Genomic DNA, 14,605 nt, shown 5'->3' with positions numbered 1-14,605 from the left:
CCAATACAACTGCTTCCTACTGCTTTTGACAGCCAGTCGTCCCCATGATGGTTCACTTATCGGTGCTGTTATCTCCCTGCACTCCAGTGTTTGAGATAAAAATCTTCAGTTAAATCTTCACAGTAGTTTAATCTCTTAGTCCTCTCTGATCCTCTGACTTCCCCCAAGCACCTGAGCTATTTTTAACACCCCCACACCCCCCGACGTAACCTATTCCACTGGGCTTGAGTTACCTTGTTCCAAATATAAGAGTGGAGCTGCAGAGGGCTGAGCCCCGAGCAGCGGCAGAGATTTATGAACAGAAACAGCTGCTCACCTCGGAGGATTTTCACAGCATTGCTCAGCTTCTCGGCTTCCTGCCTCCGTTTCCTGGCTTCTTGAAGGCGCTTTGATTTAATGTCAAGTTTGGCATTGCCGCCAACTAATTTCCAGACTTTTTCAAAAGGTCAGATTTTCTCAAGTCGTGTGTGCTTTGCTGACATTTGACATCTTTAAACCACTTAAAGTCGGCGCTGCCCTGTTTCTTTTCCCTTTGACGGCCGTTTTGTAATAAAACTCAGGCGTATTTTTGGATTGTAGCGCTGGATGCCAATGCACGGTGTGACACACGTATTCACCGTGTTGTGTTGCATTTGTTTCTACTTCTTTCTGGTCATATTTGCCTCAGGGGACTCTGTAAGCTGCACTGTTAAAAGGTCAGGCGTGATATCAAAGGCCATCAGAATTTAAACGTCGTTGACCATTTTACCAACGTCTATATTTGATACTCGTCACTTCGCTGTGATGAGTATCAAACATGAATCAGTATATTGAGTGCGTCCCCATGTGGTGGGGAGCTCCAAGATATTAAAAGGTGCTTTCAACAGACATCAGAAACGAACCTGTTCATTTTCTGTGTTATTCAATCGATGCTGATTGTGTTGCGGAGAACATTAAGTAGCAGCTTTTCTAATCAGATCAGCACCAAAACTCCAGATCGAGTCTGTCGGGACTCAATCAAAACGGGTAAAATTGGTGAATGAAGCTTCACCAACGTGTTGGTGATGGTGGACTTACCAGGACAGTCAGAGAGCATTTAATCATCTTTGTAATCGAGAATGACATCAATTATTACATCCATTAATCAAAGAAATGATTTTTCCTTATTAAATACCTGGCAAATTGCTTTGTGCCGGCTCCGCTCTGTGGACTTCATTGCTTTTGTTTTGAGGATGTGTTGTTACGGCTTGCAACTTCCATTTTCCAGAGGACGCTCTGCATAGTGTTCTCTTTTTTTCTTCGCAGCTTGAAATGGTCCGTAACAACCTTCTGTGTGAGACACAGACAGGGAACGTTGTGTATCACAAGTGAAATCAATTCAAAATTAAACTTCAAATTTAGAGGAAAAAAAATATTTAAATCGATTTTGCAATCAAAGTAATTGAATTACTTGAGTAATAGTTTTAGTTCTCATCAAATGGTAAAAATTCAATGATAAAATTCTAATCAGTGACAATAACTGAACTCACCAAATGAACTGAGGTTGTTACCGACAGGTACGTCTCTGTTCCATATCTCAGAAATTACTGTGAAATCACACTGAAATGTGTTAAATTCTTAATAATCTCCTTTATTGCAATTTTTGAAAGTTAAATTTGAGTTGTTTTGTAACATTTGCAGTAATAAGTTTCTGTAAATTGCATGTTGTGACAAAATGTTTAGAGCAATAAAAGGTTTCTGTTATGGCTGAAGAGTTCCTCCACAGATTACACAGCAAAGCCACGTGATTCAACAGAAAGTCCTTCCACATGTGACAGTTTCATAACAGCGTGTTGGTTTCTCAAAGTACCACTGTGGTACAAGTTAATCTGTGTTCCCACAGCTCTTAGTGGGCAGGCCGGCGAGCGAAGGAGGCCCCTCCTCGTCTGAATCAAACTCCACATTCTCGTCTTTAATCCACTGGCCACTGCGGTCCTGTAGCCACCCATCACTGTGAAAGAGGAAGGCTTCTAATAGTGAAAATGCCCAACTTGAGCCACTAATGTTTAACCTCCATAACAGTTGTGTACCTTTTCAGTTTGAGGTAGTGCTCCAGCTCCTTCCTCCTCTGAGGTGTTATGTGCTCTGGCTCCTGCGCAACTGCAGGCTGAGATCCCTTTGAGTCTTTCGATGGATGTGATTCTTTATTGGCAACAAAACAGCGAAATCATTTTCAGATCTGGAAGTGAAAATAAAAGACTGCTTTCACAGACTTTACCTGCTGTGAGGCCACTCGAGCTGCTTGGTGATACATGGTTTGAAACTTCAGTTTTCCAATGCACGTCTTCAGGTGGTTTACTGCAAGTGCTGCCAGATGGATCTGAGCCAATGCTCCGCAGTCCTGTTCCACATTTTGTGCTTAGAAAAAAGCAAACAAACAAACAAAAAAAAAATAATCACAGGTTTATGTTTGAGGTTTTAATTTACTTTCATTTCTTTTCTGAAAACTAAAGCATATGAGGATATCTGTATGTCAAACAAGCGTCTCACTCACCTGGTTTTCCGATGGCAGCTGTTATAAGGTGCAGTCTTCAATAAAGCATGATGTGTAAGCTTCCGTGTTTGTGCCAACAAAGGGGCCGAACTGGAGGGTTCCTACAATCACAACAACATGCTTTATGTTCTTCTGTGAGAGTTGTAGAAATTTCTTAAATGCTTCTAGGAGCTCTCTCAGTCATTAGCTAGACTGAAGTGTTTGCTTTTCACAACAAGTTTTGAATTAACTGTCACAGTTGTATGATGGTTACAAGGCGATTCCATTGACACAACAATGTGGTCCAGCAGTCACCACCAGTCAAAGGAAGATATTTGATCAGCTCATGCTGTTGCTCTCCTGAAAATTATTCGTTGACTTCACCCCTGATCCTCCTAACAGTCTCAGTTACTGTACCTACCTGTTCTTTGTTTTCAGCCTGGATGAAGTTTTCATGTTGCCTTTTTGTGATTTCATTCTTCAGCTGTGTTTTCTTGCCATAGAACGATTTCAAACCTGAAGATAACAATAAAAAAGAAAAACCTTCATTTTTCAAACCTTTTATACGTCTTGAGTTTAGGACGATAATGAAAAAGGTGTGAGGCAACATAAATGTGTCAACCATTAGAAACCATTCGATTTGCTTGATTTACTCTCCCTATCTCTTCAATTCCATCCTGGGCAATGCTGCAAATTAATAAACTGGACAACTTTGTTGGGTTTAATTTAATATGATTTTTGCATCATTTTGCATCAAGTGTGTAAACACAGACACACCAGTCTGATTATTTCCTGCAAAGGCTAGTTTTATGTTAGTCACCATGGTTGGGATAGTCTAACTGATAATTAGCTGATCTAACATAACCAGCAGAGTAAACACTGATAATGAGAATTAACTGTTGCAATAATAGATGGCAGTCATGTAAGGTAAAACTGTATTACAGGAAGTTGCACTAAACAACCATGAATTCTCACCTTCTAGATGCCTTTTCCCATTTCTGTGGACTGTCAGCATATCAACTGTATCAAACACAGGACGGGAGGAACACACAAGGCACGTGTATCTACAGAAAAACCGAAGATGAGCTGGACGCACGGTTAAATAAATTCAATTAACGAAATTAACTTCACCTTCCGTTCTTCATGAGAGCTGCTTCATCTTCTGGTATAAAGTTAGACAAAAGATCCGCCACACGCCGTTTCTGAAACACAAGAAAACACCAGCAAGAGAAGTAGAGCATCAGTACAGCTGTCTGTTAGCTAGCTGTTAGCTAGCAGCATGCTAACAACAACAACAAGTGAAATACACGCTGAAGTCTGCTGCAGAAAAGCCTGAAAATGACACATTACCTTGAGGATGTTCAGCTGACTCTTGTCATCGCCTTCCCGTTTAAAAGACATGATTATAACATCTGAATTAGAAAAAAATCTGGCTGTGAGCCGGTTAGCCGACTTCACCATCTACTTCGTAAAAGCGTCAAGCTAATTCCTGCCGACTACGCGGCGTTTCCGGCCACACGGAAAAATGAGAATCACGTTTAATTTCATTTGTAAATCCTATTCATTTTAATTTTAGGTGCAAATTTTTGTCAGCAGTCACTTCTTATATATTCATTTTAATTTAAACAATATATAAACATGATATCATAAAATTATACAACCGCTACATTGTTATTACCGAGCTCATATTCCGAATTTGCTTCGGTTTGGATGTGTTTGGTATGGTGTAAAACATTATCTCCAATATTAAACCTCCACTAAAGATGTGTATTACTTCATAAGTATCCAAAATAAGTAGAAATTGATTAATTGTTTTCTGATTGACACGGCGGTCGTCCAAAAATAAGGGTTGAATTTCAGCATTCCGATTCCCGTGAATGTAGCAGCAGTGACGTGCAGCCATGGCAACGTGTGGCAGCTAGCAGCTGATCGCATGAGTCAACTTTGTCTGCGACTTTTCGGCCGTTTGTTTGAGAGATGGGTTAGCTAAAAACCTGCAGCTAGGAGGCTGTGGTGAGTGTGTGTGGTTGTGAGTCGACACGGTACAACTTTAAGTGTGACAGCCGGAAGGAAAAATAAAGAAACACAAAAAGGGACGTTAATTAAGTTAATACCTAAGCTAGGCGGCTAACTAAGCTGCTAGCCTGTTAGCTAAACACATGTAGGGCCGGAATGTGGAACAACACACCGTAATGTCGTTTTCTGGCTGCTGAGCAAGCGTACGAAGCCAGGGCCAACATGTCCGGGGACAGAGAGCCGTCCCCGGCCGATGGGAACGGCCTGCTCCGCTGCAGCCGCACACGGTCGTACGGCAGCCTGGTCCGGTCTCCGCTGTCCCCGGTCCGCCAGAGACGGGTTGAGCACCAAGTTCAGCCGGGGGAGACCATCCAGGGCCTGTCTCTGAAATACGGAGTGTCTGTGAGTATTATTTCTCCAGTCATCCCTGAAACTACTGCAGTCCTGTATGCTGTCTGTTAAACCTGCTGTAGAAATGTACAACATTGGTGCGCTGTCTGAAAACACAACACAACACAACTTTAAGGTGTTTGGCTGTGTATTTGTACGTTTGCTGGAGCTGAATCAAATAGCTGATTAAACTAACAGAATACCAAATACTGCTCTCTAAATGTGAAGTCAAACGTTGATTGTGGCCATCTTAAGAAGTCAGATTGTGAAAATAATCAGCTCCAGGTTTAACTGTTCATACTCACAACACAATTTCCATATCCTGGTTTATAATTTCCATCTCTGATGTGGTGATAATTCACCAGCGCGTTCATTTCACCTGTTGCAAGTGAAGAGATATGAGTGTGCAAAATGTATCAACAAATGTGTTGCAATGAAATAAATTGAGCTCAAAAACAAATGTACAAAAAGCTGACGTGGCTGTTCTGTTACAGATGGAGCAAATCAAAAGAGCAAACCGTCTGTACACCAATGAATCGATATTTCTGAAGAAATCTCTTTCAATCCCCGTGCTGTCAGACCTGGATGACTGCAGTAATGGGGTGGATTTGTCTGAAGAGGATGGTGGGAAAGACAGTGCTGGCTGTGCCCCTTCTCAAAATGGGCACTTGGGGAGCTCCCCTGCGAATAAGGATGATTGCAAAGAAAGGGCATCAGACCTTACCCCGGTGGATTTTTTGAAAAGGTTGGATGACTTGATAAACCAGTCCAAGCAGGCTGCTGTCAGAGGTTGTAAGGAAGCAGAGGAAAGGTATGACGGCGTGGCTCTCCCCTTTTCATTGGCTTTGTTTTTGCCTCGGAGCATTTAAGTGTCATTACATATCACATTTGGTTCTGGTTATTTCTTTTGCTAGGCTGACATATAAAATCATGTATCTGCTGTATAAAAGTCCAGATATCAAAGTGCAGTTTCCCCTGTTCATGCAGTTTTTTCCCCCTTTTTTACAGTTAAACTTAAAAAAAAAAAAAAAAACTTATTTCATATCACACGTTCTTTGTTGTGAGCAACCAGCCAGATTTCAAAATCCATTTTTTTTCCCCCTAGTGTAGAGCAGTTTGCATTGCAGGTTGAAGGAAAAGATTCTACGTCCTAATTTTTATCAACAACTTTGACGGGGCTGTTTCAAAAGATAATCCAAGATTAACACAGGCTGATTTTGTGAATCGTGCCGTTCTTCAGACTGTCTTATCTCTTCTCGTACGTTTCTTCTTCACAGGGTTGCTGCCCTAGAAGCAGCTTGCACCAGCAGGACATCAGTCTGGCGGCCTCTCATGCGGTCACAGAGCGTGCTTTCAGCTTCCATGACACAACAGCAGCATGAAGTGCAAAGGGCAGTACCCCTGACTATCACCAAACTCACCAAGAACGTGAGAGACCAGGAAGATGACATCTTTGAGCTGTGACATGCTGTTTTTTTTTCTGCTATCTCACTTTGATTCCAACAGAGCATTACTGCTACAAGGATAGATCCCCTGTCTTCCTGTCTTCCCCTGCTGCTGTACTGTCTTTACATGTCGGTCCAATGTAATATGTATGTGATAGGAAGTTACACTGTCTTTTAGCCAGTTTTTTTTTTTTTTTTATCGAAATTTGCACTCTCGTGTCCTTATTTATTTAGAGACATACCGTAGGTTCAAAATCCTCCTAGGCCCCATAGATATAGGTTTGTTTTTTTTTTTCTTTTTTGAGCTTGTTTTCACACACAAGAAACAGCGTGAAATCTTAAAAATGATCATTTGCAGTCACATGGTTGCGTCATATGACTGTACAGTCAGTCATATGGGGAACATGTGGCTGAACGTGAGGCTCCCTCACAGCCTGGTAATGCAAAGGTGGCCACATGTGCTGATTTAAAACCTTCAGTATATTAAGTCTATAATTAATGTTCACTGAAATATTGAGGTCAAAACATTGATCAACAACGGGCCTGTCTCTGCGAAAGAACTTCAATTCTAATGTAACCAAAGTTTTTAAAAAAGAGCCATGTTTATTTCAATAAATTTTAACTAATATTTTTCATTGTTAATGGAAATGTTTTTGATCCATTTAGCTTTTGTACAGTTATTTTTAAAATAAAAAAGGTTTTGATACCACATTCAGACTCGGGTATAATTATATTCATCTACTATGTAAATTGAACATTCATTTGAGTTTTTCTTTTTTTCTTTTTTTTTTAACTACTGTAGCTAACTTTTCTCCATCGTGAAAGCTTGCACAAAGAAAATGTGTGTACTATATATGTCCAGTAGGTAGATGACTTTTTCCCCGTCTGTTGAAATTCTGTGTCTTTACCGTGGAAAACCAAAGAATAACACAAGTCTTAATCTCAGCCGATGACTGTGATCTATTTTTCAGAAAAACATGAATTATAGGATTAACAGTCGAGCTCGCGCAGTCAACACCATTTAACAGTGGTGATGCCTTGAAGCGTGTTTTGAAACTGTAAGGTGATGGTGAGTGCGTTTGTCCTCTGAGGTTATTTCCTTTATTGTTGGCTGTATCATCCTTCTGGATGTTTCAGTGAATGCACAACTTTGTGTTACTGATGCATAATTTTGCCCAGCAGGTGGCAGTGCTGTATTACAGTGGCATTGTTCCCTCACATTTATCGTGCCTTTCCAGACTACACAACATCAGTAGTTATGAATGAAACAAATATACATCATATGGCATTTCAATGTGTGATATAACAGCAGATATGATGGTAATCAGAATATTTTCAAGTTTGTTTTTTGTTTTTTTTTTTTGGAAATTTGTCTGAAAAGACTGTCATAGCCGTTTTACAGTATGTTTCACTTCTAAACAACAAACATGAGGAATGGCTCATCCAACTTTATTTTCAGCCCACATGTTCTCTGAGAACAATGGGGCTGCAGTTCAGTTCTGATATCAGTTGTCTTTCGTTGCCAGTCCTCAGCAGCAGTAAGACTGAATTTCTCCAACAGTTCAGAGTCTTAGATGAGCGTGCCCGTACATCTCCCAGTGTCTGACTGACATGTTGTTGGCTCTCCATCATATTGTTCCTTCCTCCACCAGTTTGTTGAGTCCTTTGCAGATCTTGGTGAGGTTGGGTCTGAAGGTGCCGTTGGGGTCGTACAGTTTGGTCAGGAGCTCTGTGTCAGAGTAATGGTTGAAGACGTGGTTGATGCGACTGTGGGATTTGGGGGTGAGGTGGGTGTTGACCAGCTTCAGCAGCAGATCCCTGCAGCTCGTCAGGAGCTCTGCCATCACCGCCTTGTCGAAGGTAAAGTCCACCTGCAGCGGGGAGGAGACGCATTTTCAGAACATTGACCTGAGTGTGTCTGTGTTCATGCAGGTGGTGCAGAAACAGAAAACTCATTGAGTACCGATAATCAGAAAAAAAACCAAAAACAAAAATACATTTTTTATCTTGGAATTAAACACCTTTTCAATCTTCAGATTAAGTATAAGTTTAGAATGTGGCACAAACCCACGTGATTTCCATCACATGGCATGAAACCAGAGATGGAAACAGGCCAGTAAATGAGAGTCACTGTGTGTCACTGAACTAAAATAAAACCACCAAATGCTTCAGAGTGAGCCACATAGCATATGTTGGGTTTTGAAATACACCTGTTGTGTGCTCTACTACGTTTTGTGTTCATCACAGCCGTTTTTGTTTTGTTTTTTTTTTTTTTTTTCATTCATCTGTGTTGAGCTGAAAATTAGATCCGTCAGATCAGACGTTCATTTGGTCACACAGAGGCCGTACCTCGTAGAAGCTGATAGCGGTCATAGCCCCTTGGTGCAGCTTTTTCTTAAATTCTTGGGCCACTCCGAGCTCTTCTGCGTTGAAACGGTTGTTTCGGAATAGCACGCCGATCTTCACTGCAATCTTGATCAGGTTTTTGATGACTTTCTGAGCTTCGCTTTTATTCCCTGAGTACTCTTTAGAGATGCGATACAGTTCATCCAGGATCTCACTGGTGGTGTCATCAATGAACATTTGGACTGAGCTTTTGGTGGCCATGGAGCTGAGGATCTTCTTCTGCGCCTTCATGGCCATGTCTTTGGAACTGAATGCATCCATGGTTGGCTGAAAAACAAAGAGCAATGTTGATGAAGCATTTGGCTGTTGTTTCTGGGAATATTCACATCAGGCATAAAGACAGAAAGTGATTAAAACCGCAGAGACGATTTTGCAAATTAGCTGTTTCCAACCGTGGATAGTTAAAGGTGCCATATTTGGCATTTTTCTGTTTGAAGTGTTGATTATTCGTACGATACATTTGTGCTTTCAAGAGGTCGATTTCCAGATATCTTCTACATTTCTATTTGGTGAGATGGAGCACTGACAAACGAAAAACCTGGGTGGTGGTTCTGAGGGTGTTGGCTTCGAGCTTCTCAGCAAAGTTTCACAAGTCCTGATGGTTTATTTTCAGTAAAGGGTGTGTGCATTTCTTTGTGGCCTTCGCACCTTAAAACTTTCACAGAATTGGAATAGAGCCTAGAAGACATAGATGGCTACCTTTTGTACAATATGATACGTTGAAAACATCAAGACTTGATTCAACTTGATGCCTGTAAACTTCACACAATACTCCTGCTCATTCTTCTGCTCACTGGTGCACATCATGGGGATTGCATTTCATAAAAGTTGAGATATTTTTTGAGATTCCCGGTCACTGTCTGTACCTGATATTACATTACAGCCAATCTGAAGCAGAGATAATCCCACAAAGGGAAGAATAGGAATGAGTCCACTGCCTCCTTTTTTCTTCATGATATTCATTAGAATAAAAACAATCTAAAGTGACTGCTCTGCTTACATTAGAAACATTTTTACTCCATTCGGCCCACCTTCAGGCCTTTATCCTACTAAACAGTGAGCAGCGGCGGTTAAGTGCCACGTTCAAGGGCAGACGGTTTGTTGTGGCGAGTGGAGAGGACAACACATGTTCACCTCTCTGATCCAAATTTCCGAGATCATCTGGGGTTTTAAAGTGCCGACCCTGCAGCCATTACTGCGACACTCTAACCTTCAGACCGCCTTCCATCCCGACTACGGGACCACCGCAGTACATTTTAGGTGTTGCCGTTATTTATAATTCAAGCTTAAATATTTATATATGTAAAGTAAACCCTGCAGCGTTAAATGAACAAACAGGAAAGAAACAGTATGCCATCTAATTTGAATCTCTGCTTTCATGTTCCGATGGTTTGTTTTCCTGTCTGACATGCACACATGATGCCAAAAGGGAGAAGAACCATGGAGGAGACTCCACAGAGGCTTTTAATTTCTCCAAAGGGATTTTAACCACACCTAGCATCCATCATGCAGAAGCCCCAGGGAGATCATCAACATAGAGCACGATATGACAGAGCTACAAAATCCTCTGTTTACCCTTGATTGTCAACACAGTTTGACTTAATTCCATTTTAATTCTCTTTAATTTCCCCTAATCTCCAACAAGTAAGCTAGCAGTTTCATAATGGATCACCAACAGAGGAAAACTACATTTACATTTTATTTAGCTGATGTAGTTATTAGAGGCGTGCATAAAAGCTAGAAAAGAAAAATAAGGTAAATTCCCAGATCACGAAAACAACAGCTGAACGGATCAGTGTAATATAACTCTCACAACAGATTAAGCAAATAAGTGCCCTTGTAGAAATACTTCTGCTCGATAAGTCTTGCCAGCACAGCAAAAAATATAAATCTTGTCTTAATCGAAAGCATATCTGTAGTATGCATCTGTGCCGCTGAGGTAGCTGTGTATCCGTTCTTACTTCCTCTGACATTCACACATGTGCAGCGCCGGAGTGTGCCAATGGCTAGTAAACTCCTTTTTTCTGATTCCATTTCTGTGGCTTGTGTGGACAGGTATTAGAGAGGAGCAGATAGGCTGCATAGCTGAGGCAGGTCCATGCCTGCTGGTTCCAGATTCTATCAGAGAAGGTTGGCGCTTTGAGCCCAGTGGCCCGGGGACTGCCTTTGGGTGAAGCAGGCAGTCCGCTCAGAAACAACGTGTTGTCCACAAGCTGACGGCGGCTTTAATGTGCTTCCTTCGTACCTGTTTGTGCTTATGAGGTAGTGTGATTGAAACAATGAGGCACTCATTGTCTGATTTCCATGATGCACAGTCAGCGCCGCGAGCTAATGACGCCACGGCTCTCTAATAAAGGAAAAAAAGGGGCCCTGTTGTAGTAATGATGATATCATGCAAATAGCCAGTGTGGCTTTCCACCATGCCTGGCATGCACCCCGATCCAGCTGCAACATCCATAATAAGCAAACACTCCCGTTTTATGGGGTGTTGCACCAGGCCCCATTTTACATGCACAACCATTCATTTTGAACAAGTGTCACATTTCTAATAGCTGGCTTTGTTACAAAAGCTGCAGCTTCCCTGTGGGGAATTAAAGAACATTCATTAGATTAATTTCCCTTAACGGTGATAATGGAAGTGGAGCAGCGTGATAGCTATTTCAGATTCATGCTTCAATCTCATTTATTTGCTAAAAAGACTACGGGGATTTGAGGGACGTGCGCAGTGTGCAGTCATCAGCCAGAGCTCCACACTGAAATGTAACTCCCACAGCTGGAGCTTGCTTGTCGCTTGGCTTTTTGTGCATCAACATTGTTTATTTTATGCAAATCTATCAAGAGGTTGAGTCAAAGCATTGAATTTTTGATTTTTTTTTTGTGTAACATCAGCACATTGCCATGAATCCACTTTTCTGTAATGGACATTGTTCAGACGGTCGCATCAAGGACGCTTTCCACGTTGAGCATCAATTTTCCAGTGCAGATGGACTGAAGAGGGCCTTTAGGCATCAGTTTGTTGTTGACACATTACATGTTCAAGTGTTTGTTTCCTTCCCAAATGCCTGCTGGAATTGACAAGCCCACATATACTGTGTGAGTTCTGGCTCTAACAGAACAAAATGAAAAATAAGTTGAGGCCAATTTGGGAACATGTTGAGTACTCATTTATTACCTGAGAATTTATCGGGTCAGACCACGCTCATCTTAGAGTCACAGGTGCCAACCACACACCTGTGAAGTTTCATGACAGCATCTTACACGACTGTTATCCAAAATTGTGCCAAAGTTGGACTTTATTATTGGAAATATTGTGGTGCAGTGGGTGTCTCGGGACAGACACACAAAGGTGAAAAGAATACCAACAACACCGTCGCAGCTGCTAACAAGAGGAGAGCTGCTGCGAAACATTACAGGCTGCACCAGGCGGTGAGGAACTTCTGCATTTGGGCTAATGGACAGCCAGAGAGAGAGAGATAGAGGTAAATATTTAGCATTCCTCAGATGACTCCAGCGTTGCGCCTCAGTGTTTGTGTGCTTGTATGAACCTGCGTGCATGGAGGACGTGCTTGTTAGAAAAAGTGGTGTCTGAGTTTTTGGGGTTTTTTGGGGGGAAAACACATTCAATCTTGTCATTGTCCTTTCCAGCATGTGTGAGTGTGTACATGTGAGTATTTGGGGACGGGGGGGCAGTTTTCAGGGGAACTTGTGAAGCCCCCTCTGACTCAGCCTATGAAAATGTGTCTTGTTCTGTTGTGAATTGCAGCAGGGCTTCGTCAGTACGGGTTTGACAGATGGACGATCTCGCTGACTTCCATCAGCAGGCAGGGATGGGTCTCTTTTCTCCACCTGTAGCCTTTGATCAGTCCGAACAATGAGGATATTCCAGAAAAGAAAAAAAAAAGCCATAACAGCCAGTCAGATGTTGTTGAAAGGTCAACACTGAGCTGGTAAAGGCGGTTCTAATGACCCGACAGAAACTTTTATTTTCTCCTGGTAATGAGCTGGGAGAAAAACTGCAGGTTTCCTTTTTGGGGCCAAACGTGGCGGCTTTCTTCGATGACAGATGACGCGTCCTGTGCCAAAATGAAACATCATCTCCATTGTGTGCATTGAGCTGAAGGCAACAGGGCTGTAGCTTAACATGTGCGGATCTTTTTTTTTTTTTTTTTTTTGTGTAACTTACATCATTTTTAATTCCTTGTGAGTTTGTAAAAAATGTAGTGGATTGGCTTCAACATTTGACAAAACTATTTCCATTTTATTCAAAGACTTGGGCCATTTTGAAATTCTGAAAAAGTACGTATTGCAGTTTTCCTTTTGACATTGCACAACTCTTGTGAATTACCGTTGCTCAAGCCTGCCACCCATCTGCGCTGCCTCAAAAGGGAAGCGAAACAGACAGCAGTTGGCCAAACGGCGGGGTGTCATCAGCGAGGGCCCGCAACTCGTATTTGTAAGCACTAGTGACAGCCCCGACCTTTTCCCTGTCTGGCTCTGGCTTAACGTGCTTCCAATCAAAGTAGGCCGGGGAGTGAGGGAAAGTCCACTCACCGTCTCCAGATCGGGGTTGAGCAACTCTCAGCCTGTGCAAACACAACTGCAAGTTCTACGTCTGTGCATGAAACTCTACTTGTTCCAGCACGACTGCGAGCTTACGCGCATGTTTCCCAACGCGCGCTCAAGATGGGGAAGTGGAGAGTCACACAATTTGTTCTAATCCCCCCCCCCCCCCCACCATCTGTGTCAGACCCCCAACAATGAATACTACTACCTGAAAATATTCCCAAGAACAAACATTAGAATAAAAAAACACTAATCTGGGAAGTGTCTTACCTGTGTTTGTGCTGAGTCCCCCTCCCTCCGTGGTTGTCAGATCTCTCTCTCTCCCTCTGCTCTGTATCTCAGCTTGACAGCACAGGCCGGTTAACAAGATCCTTTCATCTTCACCACGAGCAGGACCAAAACCTCCCTGAGTGGGGGGGAAACCCAAAACAAATAAAACTAAAGGAAGCCAGCCCTCCTGCGGCGCTTCTGTCAGAGCCACACTGTCTTAAGATAATGTTGAGTTGTACTTCCTTGTGGAACTAAATTGCTATGACACACCCCTCAGTCTCTCTCTCTCTCTCTCTCTCTCTCTCACTGTAGTCTATGTTGTGTTTCCCTCTGAGATTCAAATTCAAACGCAGCTTCAGACCAGCTGTGTTCCTCTCCTGCCCTCGCTCATCACACTCCAAAGTCATCTGCCACCCCCCTCGGCCCCGTCCTGTCGTGTCCTGCTCTGTGTTGCTGACGTTGTGCCTCTGCTTGTTCTGACAAGTGAAAACCCCAGAAAGAATTCAGCAATAATCCAGTGATACAGCCGGCTGAAAGGGGAGCGGCTTAACCCCCATTTCTGTTGTTCACCTCGGCTGGAATGTGGCTGCTGTCACTGCGCCGGGTCCCTCCATGTGTCTCCATGTCTGACTCTGACACATGTACACATGGTCTCAGCTCACCAACCCAGCTGACAGTTCAAACCTGTCAGGTCTCAGAGTTACTACTTTGTTGTGCTTCGAATGTTTGTCTGCAGTTGTAAAGTTTTAGAAAACTAATTTATCCACGTATTTGCATGTAATGCTTTTAAGCTTTGCCTAAAATCTTCTCCATTTTTATTTTTTTATTTTTATTGTTGACCGTGGCTGTAAAGAAATTAAACTTCATTTTTATTCAGCTTCTTGTGGTGTCATTGGCAAACATGAGCCATCTGGCTAATCTGGCGCCACAGTAATGAAATTTAGAGCACTTTGTCTCTGATAAATAATTTAACAGGATGAAAAATACACTTCACGGAGTAATTCCCCTTTAGAGAAGTGAGTTT

The 14,605-nt window shown here is 42.3% G+C and overlaps 3 protein-coding genes across 3 annotated transcripts; 1 reads left to right on the top strand and 2 right to left on the bottom strand.

Annotated features, from left to right (window-relative positions):
* Positions 1 to 375: 375 nt before the first annotated feature.
* scnm1 (sodium channel modifier 1) lies at positions 376 to 3,978 on the bottom strand. Its single transcript, XM_029503437.1, has 9 exons — positions 3,842 to 3,978; positions 3,623 to 3,693; positions 3,467 to 3,555; positions 2,913 to 3,007; positions 2,513 to 2,613; positions 2,237 to 2,376; positions 2,049 to 2,160; positions 1,509 to 1,969; positions 376 to 1,308 (listed from the first exon to the last, which is right to left on the bottom strand). Exons 1-8 carry the CDS (start codon positions 3,950 to 3,952, stop codon positions 1,843 to 1,845), a joined length of 846 nt encoding a protein of 281 aa, XP_029359297.1. The 5' UTR covers positions 3,953 to 3,978; the 3' UTR covers positions 376 to 1,308; positions 1,509 to 1,842.
* Positions 3,979 to 4,408: 430 nt separating this feature from the next.
* On the top strand, positions 4,409 to 7,045 carry lysmd1 (LysM, putative peptidoglycan-binding, domain containing 1). Its single transcript, XM_029503439.1, has 3 exons — positions 4,409 to 4,909; positions 5,392 to 5,708; positions 6,175 to 7,045. Exons 1-3 carry the CDS (start codon positions 4,730 to 4,732, stop codon positions 6,359 to 6,361), a joined length of 684 nt encoding a protein of 227 aa, XP_029359299.1. The 5' UTR covers positions 4,409 to 4,729; the 3' UTR covers positions 6,362 to 7,045.
* Position 7,046: 1 nt separating this feature from the next.
* On the bottom strand, positions 7,047 to 13,994 carry tnfaip8l2b (tumor necrosis factor, alpha-induced protein 8-like 2b). Its single transcript, XM_029503440.1, has 3 exons — positions 13,582 to 13,994; positions 8,692 to 9,015; positions 7,047 to 8,213 (listed from the first exon to the last, which is right to left on the bottom strand). Exons 2-3 carry the CDS (start codon positions 9,007 to 9,009, stop codon positions 7,971 to 7,973), a joined length of 561 nt encoding a protein of 186 aa, XP_029359300.1. The 5' UTR covers positions 9,010 to 9,015; positions 13,582 to 13,994; the 3' UTR covers positions 7,047 to 7,970.
* Between the last annotated feature and the right edge of the window lie 611 nt (positions 13,995 to 14,605).

The sequence above is a fragment of the Echeneis naucrates genome, chromosome 6 (assembly GCF_900963305.1).
Source record: "Echeneis naucrates chromosome 6, fEcheNa1.1, whole genome shotgun sequence".
Lineage (NCBI taxonomy): Eukaryota > Metazoa > Chordata > Actinopteri > Carangiformes > Echeneidae > Echeneis > Echeneis naucrates.
Note: the sequence above shows the minus strand (reverse complement) of the source record. Positions and strands in the feature narration are given on the sequence as shown.